We start from the raw sequence: 11,760 nt of genomic DNA on the forward strand, positions 1-11,760 counted from the left end.
GTAACAGAATTACCAAGATTTCTTATCAAGAAATAGCAAATGCACTATTTTGGCATATTAAAAAATTAGACTTTTACTCTGTAGTAGATGTATGTGTAAAGAGTATAAAATTATTTAAAAATTATTTATACAGAGCGTCTTGAAATTAGACCGGCAATCTTCAGATGATTTTAAAGGCTCTCAAAAACTCCTCCTTTACAACCACCTGAAGTTTCTAGATCTAATTCTGCAACACCCTAAATATGCGATAAAAGAGGAAAAATAGTAAAGGATCCGGAGATGGCCAGAATATCGCGGACTCAATGCGATACCGATGCGATCGCTTTGACGTTTGACAGTTCCTATAAAGGCGGGTGAAGAGAACTGTGCTTCTAGCTGATACCTTACCTACCGGCACTCTCCGTGACTCACCGCAGTCAAGTCAAGTCGGGTCGGACATTCGGTTCAGTCCACGACGGACTACGAAGCCGTCGACATCGGGCGCGTGTCCGTGTGTCATCGTGCTCGCCGCGCAGCTAGAGTGATACGGCAGTGATCATCATTCTCGTGTGTGCGTCACGTGCGTTACGTGTGTCGACGACATGATTCGAGGAGGCTGAAGCACAGTTAAGAGATTCACTTGACGCAACGAGCGGACCTTCAATTTCGCGACGACATGGTAATTGAAAATTAAATAGCGCCGTTAACTTTCCAGAAGGAAAATCTTCTCCTCGATCCAAGAGCGCCCGTATTTAAAATAATATTATATTGTCTTATCTAAATGAGTAATACAGAATTTGTCATGAATTTTTATAATATTTATATTATTTAATTAATATTTAATTTAATTAATATTAATTACATTATTAATTAATATTAATTAAAGTTAATTATATTATTTAATTAATATTATATTATTTATAATATTTATATTAATTATTGAGCTGTTATTCGCTATAATAATAATAATAATAATAATAATATAACAATGGAATAGTGCAGCTAAGTGTAAGAAAATTTAATACAATTGTCTAGTAACAATAAAAAAGTTGAATTTTTTAATTACATTAAAGTGAGTAATGTAATAAATCTCTATGTAATGTCGCGTTTCCTTACAACGAGCTTCTCGGAAATTCCAGCGAATCCTAAATATAAATATGTTTTCTGTCATATTCGACCTTACCTCGGAGTAAACTTTCAATGCTCAGCTCGGATTGTCTCATGTCGCTTTGACTCCTGGATCGTGAGTAATATAGTTTCTCTTGTGGTCGAATGACGTCAGAAATCTTTCCCTGTCAGGCTCTTCCTTCGACGATATCTATTAAATTAGACTAATAATTATATAGAAAAATCTCGTCTTCGTTTATATTATTAGTCAATTAATTCTCACAAAGAGTGTATGAGTGAAGAAAAAATATAATCATATATATAAATAATTTTTTATGTAAAATTAATTAATCTTGTAAAGACGAATGACCAAGTAAGGGGCTCTTCCTTTGTTGTTTTTTGTCTCACGATTCTTGACCAGGAAACGATTCCTTTTCTCGCAGCTCAATGGCAAGAAGGAAGTGCTTTGACATATCGCACGTGATGGAGAAAACACATTCTTAAAACGAGGATGCTCGATTGTTTTCGCGTTTAAAAAAAAAAAAAGTGCGACCTTTCCGTTTCGTCAACTCGGGGAGACGACATCGCGCAGACGACTCGGAATTAATCGAAAACCGATAATTATCTTATTTTACGTCGAACGTCATCGTCATTATATCTCACACAAGGACTGTCGATGGACGTCAATGACGTATTTGATACAGATCGGTCGTTTCCATGTGTGAGGTTTATTATTAATCATCGAAGCCTCAGATTTTTCGAGCCACTTAATCGCATCACTCACAGAAATTATCGAAATATTAAAGTTGTTTTAATGATATTTTTAAAAGTGATGCAAAAAATAATATTTAAAATCCATTTGTATTTCCCGAGTTGCAATTTTAATTTTTCGGTATCTCGGAGACTTTAATGAAAGACATTTTTTTGAAAAATTGAAACTATCTTAAAATTTTAAACACGTATGAATTTTTATAAAAATAACTAAAATAAATAAGTAATAAATAAAGTAAGAAAGTAAATAAAGATCTTTCGACGTTTTGAAACATGCGGAACATTGGCATAGAAAACAGGAAAAAAATATTTTTGTTGCTCTCTCTATCTCTATAATATAATAGTTGACGCTGTGTTATTTGTCAGAGAAATGCCAGGCAGTGATTCCCGATGCAATACACACGTGTCCCGATCGCATCTTAATCAATTTACAAAACAGGATTACGGCATTGCCTCACGTGCGCCCCTCACAATGATTCACCACGGACTTTAATAGGTTCGTTGAACTAGTTCGCGCCTTTTTTATTTTTCCTCTACGCGATGTTTCCCCACTTTTCTGAATAGAGGTAGACATCTCGGGAGAATCTCGTAGGCGATCTCTTCATTCGGCTTGAACGGTCAAAGAAACGACTGCGTGCTCAGCATAAAACTAGGCAAGTGCATCAGCTAAGTATGTCGTCCGTAATTATTCCGTTAAGTTCCAAGGCTCTTTACAAAGACATTTTCCATTACGATATATTTTCGAATATTTATATTTTACATAAATACCCAGATAGCATATAATATTTATGAAAAATATTTTTTACTATTTATTTTTTAAAATATTATATAAATATTTATAATAACATTTTGTAAATACATATTTCTCAATATTTTTATAAATTTCTTTTTATTATATTTATGATAAATCTTTATGATCTGTCAAATTTAAGATCACAAAAATATTTAAAAAATATTTAAATAATTATTATATAAATATTTTCTGAAATATTTATATATTAAGTAAAAAATAAATTTATAGTAATATTTTAAATACATATTTCTCAATATTTTTATTATATTTATGATAAACTTTTATGATCTGTCAAATCTAAGATCACAAAAATATTTAAAAAAATACTTAAATAATTATTATAAATATCTCGTACATATTTTATAAATATTGCGTGCTGTCTGGGTATATTTAAAAAAAATCTATCTTTCAAAAAATACTACTTGTTTATTATAATACTTAGGAATCCGATATAGCCAATCCGGATACATTCTCAACTACTGTAGATGCGATTGCTCTTAATTTTCACGACAATTTCCGTGGAACGATATTATCCGAGTTATCATCCAGTTTTATCCATAAAGCAAAATTCTCTTCAATTGCAATTATCTGAATAGACGATCGCGTCTACGGGAAATCAGAGCGACGTAAAACAATCGTCACTGATGCGTGTATAATAACGTATCTTAAAGCCCACCCCGATAAGGTATGCGTATCGGCGGGAAGCCCCCCCTTTCTCTCTCCTACCTGGAAACACCTTTATGGCCGTTATTGCGCGCCGTGAATTTTACGGTTATGCACATTGCGTACACCGACTGATCTAATGGAACATCCTGTTAGAATGACTTGCTACGGACTTTGGCGTTCCATCGCCCCCATGGATCGATAAGTGGATTTATTTTAAAGGTGCGATGGGAAAGAGAGTGTGAAATTTTTCAAAGAATCATCACGAGGGGCGACAGATCGATTTTTATATTCACTAGAGTAACGCTAGAGTGCAAAAAAAAAACTTATCTCCTTTCCTATAATGATCGCGCGATAATATAATTAGATCGATCGTTTCAATTGGAATCAATTAGAAGTGGATGACATAACGTCATGGCTTCATCTCTATCCATCGGAATAATCATCGTTTTACGGCGGCGTTTGCAAAAGAGGTGGATCGTTATCGCAGAGAGTTAAGCAACGCCAACACGTCCCTTATCAGGGACACGCGCAAATATAGAATCTAACGAGATGATAACGCACGAGCGCGTCCTTGCATCGCGTGCTTATAATCGTGGCATTGTTAATTGCTTCGAAGGATGAGTGGTAACAAGGCCGAGAGAAAGAGAGAGAGAGAGAGAGAGAGAGAGAGAGAGAGAGAGAGAGAGAGAGAGAGAGAGAGAGAGAGAGAGATTGATGAGCCCTTCCCGTGCACGAAATAGCGTCTTATTGTCCGAGGAATTGCAAGTTGGCATTTATTCTAACGCAATTCCGCAATGCCATGAGATAATCCTTCTGGGAAAATTCCAGGGTGTATCATTCTCTATCAACGGACGTCCCCACCTGTCATGAGTCACGAGATTACTTCTCAGAGACTGCTTTTAATGAGTGGATCTAACGCTCTCATGTCAACTCTCGAGTCTCCGTTAGAAGAGGCATTTTCTTTCGTCAGCGTGGATTTTACTTGAAAAATCTTTGTCAAATTTCTGACGAATAAACTTTGAAGTGTCAATCTGAAATCAAAATTAAATTCGATTCAAAATTAAATTTAATTTCTAAGGCAATGTTTAAATTAAATTTAAAAGATTGGTGTATTAATATATTTATAAATGTTTCGTGATACACTCTGTGATCATATCGATTATCCAATTTTGGTTGGCTTATTGATAACAGGATGTTGTCTTATCATTTGGCTGACAATGAAAAATTTCCTCTAACACACGAATATGCTTAAACGGATCAACAAAGTGTGATAAAATGAAAATCGATTAGAAGCAACGCAACATTTCAGTCAAAAGAAATATACAGAGTGTCCCAGAATTAAATCGAGCAAATTCCCCAGAAGGGAGAAACCTAGTCTCGCGAATCTGAAAATTCTGATTTTGATGAAACTTTACACACATGTAGGAGAGGTAAATAGATGAATATAAAAATTTTCAATTGCGGCTCAAAAACGATTTTAAGAGATAAAACCACCTTTTATATGAGAGCTGCGTTTTCTCGACATATCTCGAAAATTATTCGAGATATCAAAAAATGTTTTATACAAAAATTTCATGGTAAATACATTTCTATTAATTACAATAATAAAATTTTGAAAAAATAACTCTTTTCAAACATTTTCCGCCTTTAGTCTTTGATTCTCTAATATCAAAACGGCTCATTTGCGAATTTCACACGGATTTATTTGCAAAATTGATTTGTTTTGATGTTCTTTATAATCACTTGAAGTTTATCGGTTTAATTCTAGGACACCCTGTATATCATAATATCGCGCTCGGTACAATACTACATACTTATTCTTCACACAATCTTTTAGATCCAAACACGATTTTCTTATCAATGTATTTACCTCTCGAGAGTCTGAATTAAAACATTCTAATAAAATAAAGGAATAACACATAGAAAAGAAATTTATGATAATTTAAATTGTAACAATTTTTAAAAAATATTTTTAAATACAAAATATTATTTTTTAGTGTCCTTTATAACTACCTGAAATTTTAAAGTTTCGGTCTAATTCGAATTTCCTCATCAATGTATTTATCCCCCCGAGAGTGAAAATTAAAAAATTCTATAAAATAAAAGAATCACGCACAGAATAGAAATAATAAAATAATAATATTTAAATCATAACGATTTTGAAATACAAAATATCATAGACAGATGAAATCTCTTTTTTGTGGAAAATCAAGATGATACACCGCGACAGGACTCTTTTCGAGGAAAATACACGGCATTCGTGACGACAAGAGCGATATCTCGCCGACTCGCCGCCGCGGCAGCGGAACTGCGGTGAACGAACAGACAGTTTCATTGCGCCGGAAGCCGTGAAATCATTGCCTCTCTCTGCTCTCTGGCACGGCACGCGTCGCGTCGTACAACAAGAGGGAACGTTATGCGATCGATGGCGCGGTCAGTAGCCCCATCAGTCATAATTAATCGACACCGCAATAGCCTTCCCCGTTGATTGAAGAGCCTGACTGGCCGCTTGAATGTCGCTAACAAAATTTGTCCATCATTGAAACTGCGATGATGAGACAAGCGGAAAGCGTGTCCGTTCATCTCGGTCATCTGGGCACATTTTGTCGATTTCTGCAAACGCGGTTCTCGCTTTTTACTGATCGAAATTCTTTTTTTCCTTTTTCAGTCTGTCGTTGGTTATTGTCTGTTCATGATTTTTTTTTTCTTTTTTTTTTCCAAAAATATGTTCTTTTTGGATATTTAATATCATCATATTTTGATTATTGATCTTTCATTATTTTTAGATAATAAATTTGAATTAACTATTATTATTTTTGAATGGAACTTGCATTCTAATTGGCTACATAGTTATGGAATTACTATTTTTAATTAATAAAAATTTTTGTTACGCACTTAATTGAAAATTATCCGAATTATCGAATTATATCAAGTTTGATATAATGAGTCTTATCAATCTATTATAATTACTTTTGAAAACAAAAAATTAATTAAGAATATAAAACTTTAGTTTTTTTATTATGTTAACAAAAGAATGTATAAAGAAAAATAAAATAAATATCATATTTAAAAATAAATATTAAAAATAAATATTATATTTAAAAAAATATTAAAAATAAATACTATATTAAAAAAAAATAAATATATTTTTAAAAAATAATGAAAAAGCAAAATTTATTTTTTTTTTTCAAAAAAAAAAAAAAATAATTTTTTAAATTGTTTCTTTCTATAAGAAAAAAAATTGATTTTTTTACATCTCTAGATACGATATTCAGAGAGAATAAAGGAAAAAGGAATTATATATCTACATTTTTTTCTACTTGTACATTTCCTAAAGTTAAAAATGTAAGCCGATCTATTTTTGCTATGTATAAATAAATCATCACATATATGTAAAAGGCAGCTTTATGTAATTGACAGTCTGCAAGACCGTTAATCAATACACGCGTCGCTTGTATTAATCCGTTAATTGACTTTGACCGACTTTCTACGATGGCTTATATAAATCGCCTTGTTTAAAATGCAATTAAGATTGATGGCCCGTCGAGGGAGGGAAGGTCACGAAAGGATTGTCTTACGTTGCACTATATATTCGATTCTCCTTTATATGGATGTCGTTGAAACAGAATCATTCGACCGGAAGTCTCCGTATGCGCTGACTTCGACTTTCTCACATTTCCCGACGCCCTAGCAGAGAGTTCTTGTTTCTTTCTCTTTCATTCAAATTCACGTCAAATCTCCGTTCTTAGACTCTTTCTGTAGAACGATCAGTTCTCACTCGTGGCACTGTGTCTCTTATTTGCGTGATCAAGTCGCTTACGTAATCACACACAAAGAGAGAAAGAGAGAGAAAGGAAGGTGGGACAAAAGTTGTTAAATTGAATAAAATAGATAAAAAAAAAAATGGGAAGACTTTTTGGGGGAAAATCTTGACCTTTTCTTACGAATTGATTCAAAATTAATAAATGTACAAATACTTTAATAAGGATTATGCTTCTTTATGGGATAAATAATTTTAGAAATCTCTGGCCTAAAGTGCAACGAGTCTTGCTTTAATATGTCAAGCCTGTTTATAAAAATCGCTATATAAATAATGTTTTAAGTATAACGCCTATTATAAGCCACATTGTGGTAAAAGGGCGTTGTAAAAGCGCATATTGAACCTCTGCTAAAAGAAGAACGGAAGCGATCGATAAATCGGGCGATCCGTGAAATGTCAGAACGAATGAGCACGCTTGCAATACTCACGATACAGAAAATCTGTAATTGGATTTGCGAATGGCGTTCCCCAATTCCTCGCGTTTCATTTCACTCGTAATCTAGGGTGTTTACTCTTGTAAAAAAAAAAAATTTCCTGATCTTTCAGGTATTTCTGTTCAAAATTCCAGGTAAAGAAAATATATTTTAAAGATTTTTTGATGCAATTAGTTGTTTTTTTTTTGTACGCATTTTGAAAAAAAAAAACTCAGTAGCTTTTGTTAAGATAAAAATTTTTAATTTTTATAATTTTGGTTTCTATTTCTTTTTATTAAAAATTAAAATAAAGATGTACTGCATATTCAATATTTTGTTAAAATATTGAACGTATAAATATTTTTTTTTTTAAATATTGAATATATAAACAAAGATAGACATGCATTTATAATATATTTTAACATAATTAGCTTATCGGCGGATTGCCTGCTTGCAGCATAAAAACAAAATTATCAAAGAGAGAATATTTTTTTTAATTCCCTGAGTGCCAATAAAATTCCATAAAAATTCTCTGATTTCTTCAGATATAAAAAAAAAAAGAATTTTTTAAAAATTTCAGGTTTTCCATATTTTTGCAAGTAATAGACACCCTGGTAATCAACAAAATTTCCATCCATACTTTGCAACAAAGTAAATTTACAATTCACATCCAATTAATTAAAATTCGATTTCAGGTGTATCACTGGCAGAGTCAAAATGTCAAAATTTCCGGGGTGGACGACATGGTCCTCTTGCCCAAAATCAACGAGGATGCCATCATCGAGAATCTCAAGAAGAGATACATGGACGATTACATATTCGTATCCTTTTTCTGCTCTATCTTTTTCGATTTCGCGCACTATCGGAGAAACGTCACTGTCTCACGTGTAGAAGATTTGCACAAATTCCGGGGCCGCCTATCACGATAATCTAATTAAACGATCCACGAATGATTCGCTTCTTAACTGCTCTCTGTCAGACATGCATTGGACCCGTATTGGTGTCGGTCAATCCGTTCAAGCAGATGCCGTACTTCGGAGAGAAGGAGATCGAGATATATCAAGGCGCGGTGAGTGCAAAAATGCTGTCATTCTCGTGTCAAAAATACTTTTGTGTCACATGATTTTTCTAAAATGACAGAGTTACGCGCGCGTAATAAAATTATTATTATTCTTATTCAGGCGCCGTACGAAAATCCACCGCACATCTATGGATTGGCCGACGAAATGTATAGGAACATGCTGATTGACAACGAAAGTCAATGCGTCATTATAAGGTAAACGATATTTGCAACAAGACTGTCTTATGTAAGATAATAAAGAAATAATAATTATTTAGATTTCATATTTTGTTGATATATAAGATCTTATTTCAAATGGTTTCCGAGATAAGGCTATTTAAATATTGCAAAATTACTAATAAGAAAGAGATACTACTGTTTCTAATTTATTCTTCAAGTGACACATTTTTTATTTTTTATTTATTTTTTATTTCTTTATTTTTTTGAAATAAGACACTCGTCATATGAACATTTTTTTGCTTAAAATGATCGATACCCTCACTTCCCAAAATATTAATCTTTCCTCTTGGAACACCCTATATATAAGTGTCGGATTTACAAGTTTTAATTTAATTACTATATTAAAAACGAAAAAAAAGAAATCGAAAAAATAATTATCAGTGCTTTTTATCAAACTTGTGGTGAATAAACATGAATAATTGCTTTAAGAAACTTGTACTTACTTGTACAAATGTGTTGTAAATATTTACTTCGCAGCGGTGAATCTGGCGCTGGAAAAACGGTTGCCGCAAAATACATAATGTCCTATGTGGCAAGGGTGAGCGGTGGCGGCAGAAAGGTACAGAGGGTGAAGGACGTGATCCTGGAATCAAACCCGCTCTTGGAAGCCTTCGGCAACGCGAAGACCATGAGAAATAATAACAGTAGTAGATTCGTACGTATCGATACTAATTTTCGCAATTTTCCTGTCTCTTTTTCTACAATTTTGATTTCGCTACTTCGAGAGCGCGATAAAAAAAACTTTATACATTTTCAGGGAAAATACGTTGAGATGCAGTTCGGTGCGGGCGGTCAGCCGAACGGTGGCAAGATCTCGAATTTTCTTTTGGAAAAGTCGAGGGTGACTTGTCACAATCCCGGCGAGCGAAATTTCCACATATTTTATCAGCTGGCGACGGGCGCCAATCAGGAAATGAAAAGTGAGTGGTATAGTCGACGAATAAAAGTATAACTGAGGTGAAAAAAAAAAAAAAATTAGGTGCAAAAGAATGATAATAAAACGTTGAAATTTTATAGCGGAATTTGGATTAACGGATCTCGATTATTATCAATATCTGAATTACGGTGGCAATCATAGGGTGGATGGCACGAACGATGCGCGGGATTTTCAGGAAACTCTTAAAGGTATGTAAGATGATTAAATCATATCCCAGATAGTACACAATATTTATAAAATATTGTACAAAATATTTATAATAATTATTTTATATACATATTTATCAAAATATTTTTGCGATCTTACATTTGACAGATCATAAAGATTTATTATAAATATCATAAAAATATTGAAAAACCTTTACAAAATATTAGTAAAAATATTTATTTTTTACTTACCACAATTTATTATTATATAAAATATTTAGTTTATATTTTAATAATATATCGAATAAAATTTTGACGATTCCTTCCTTTAATTATACAAAATATTTATATAATATTTCAAAAAATAAATGGTAAAAAATATTTATGAATATTTATTATAAATATTGTGTGCTGTTTGGGATCTCACAATCTATTAATTAAATTTTATACGATTAAATGACTAATTGTTTAACATTTCACGATTCTTCTAACACATAAAAAATCTTACCTGTTATTTAATGATCATATAATACCTTTTACAGCGTTGAGCGTTATGGATATAAAGAACGCAGAAGTGATGGATATATTCAGATTGGTAGCTGGGATACTTCATGTGGGAAATATACAGTTTGCTGAGAACGGCAATTATTCGCAGATAGCCGATAAGCAATGTAAGATATCTATCTATCAAGAAATAAAAAAAACAGTCATTAATTACAACTCATATCTATTATATTATTAATACTATTATTAATGTTATTATATTATTAATATCTAACATTATCTATATATAAAGTCGCATAACTAATCTATCTACAATCTATCGTGTCTTATCAGTTGGTCTAAGATAAATTAATTTTAATAATATAGATATATGTGCGTTATTAATATTTACATTTCTGCCGCAACAGTTTTTTTTTTTTTTTTAATTGTATATAAATATATTTTTTTAATTGTATATAAATATATTTTCGATTAAAAAAATATAAATATATTTTCAGTTCTCGAGTTTCCAGCCTTTCTCTTTGGAATTTCGGCGGAGCAGCTATCGCACAAGCTGACTTCTCGAGAATTCGAGTCGAAATGGGGGAGTCAATCTGAGAGCGTGGATGTGACGCTGAATGTGGAACAGGCGCTTTACACGAGGGATGCCTTAGCAAAGGATATCTACGCCAGGCTTTTCGACTATCTGGTTAAGGTGTGACGGAACATTCATCTCGAAACGGATTCATTCAAAAGACTCAATTCCCACTTGCTACACGCGACACGGAGAAAATCGTCTCGTTAATCGTCGCGTTTTATTTGACGGAGATGAATACGAAAATCAATTTCTTTTTCCAGTAGCAATAATTATAATATTTATGGAAGATGATCTTTTATGAAAAGTAATTTGAGCGTATAAGTCTCTTCTCTCGTAAAAAGAAAAGCGAATTGACTTTTTTTTTTTTTTTTTGACAAAAATACATTTGACGTATACATTTTTACATCGAACGTTTTTTTACATTTTTTTTTTTTTTTCATCTAAGAAATTATTGTAAAATTTTATAAAAGCTACTTAGATCTCTCTTAATTGAATAATTGACGATTTTGCAGAAAGTCAATTTCGCTATGGAGACAAATACGGACGGATACGAGATCGGAATTTTAGACATATACGGCTTCGAGATCTTTGAGAAGAATGGCTTCGAGCAGTTCTGCATCAATTTCGTGAATGAAAAATTACAGCAGATCTTCATCGAGCTCACGTTAAAGGCAGAGCAGGTAAGGCGATTCTTTCTAATTTACACTACAGTATATTTAGCGTTTCATCATATCTTATAAAAATTCA

General features: G+C 32.5%; 1 protein-coding gene and 1 long non-coding RNA gene across 2 annotated transcripts in view; one reads left to right on the forward strand and one right to left on the reverse strand.

Moving 5' to 3' along the window:
• Window positions 1–262: 262 nt before the first annotated feature.
• Window positions 263–11,760, forward strand: part of LOC126855107 (unconventional myosin-If-like) — a 40,520-nt gene continuing 29,022 nt past the window's right edge. Inside the window, exons 1-10 of the mRNA XM_050602485.1 lie at window positions 263–658; window positions 8,245–8,370; window positions 8,529–8,618; window positions 8,731–8,825; window positions 9,327–9,504; window positions 9,607–9,769; window positions 9,867–9,974; window positions 10,475–10,603; window positions 10,934–11,130; window positions 11,526–11,693. Of these exons, the coding sequence (XP_050458442.1) occupies window positions 656–658; window positions 8,245–8,370; window positions 8,529–8,618; window positions 8,731–8,825; window positions 9,327–9,504; window positions 9,607–9,769; window positions 9,867–9,974; window positions 10,475–10,603; window positions 10,934–11,130; window positions 11,526–11,693 (1,257 nt within the window). The 5' untranslated portion in view covers window positions 263–655. The remainder of the gene's footprint in view (window positions 659–8,244; window positions 8,371–8,528; window positions 8,619–8,730; window positions 8,826–9,326; window positions 9,505–9,606; window positions 9,770–9,866; window positions 9,975–10,474; window positions 10,604–10,933; window positions 11,131–11,525; window positions 11,694–11,760) is intronic.
• On the reverse strand, window positions 1,014–9,431 carry LOC126855165 (uncharacterized). Its single transcript, XR_007688202.1, has 3 exons — window positions 9,293–9,431; window positions 4,178–4,347; window positions 1,014–1,297 (listed from the first exon to the last, which is right to left on the reverse strand). It is a non-coding gene; the product is annotated as an uncharacterized LOC126855165 (long non-coding RNA).

This window comes from Cataglyphis hispanica, chromosome 15 (assembly GCF_021464435.1).
Source record: "Cataglyphis hispanica isolate Lineage 1 chromosome 15, ULB_Chis1_1.0, whole genome shotgun sequence".
NCBI classification, from domain to species: domain Eukaryota; kingdom Metazoa; phylum Arthropoda; class Insecta; order Hymenoptera; family Formicidae; genus Cataglyphis; species Cataglyphis hispanica.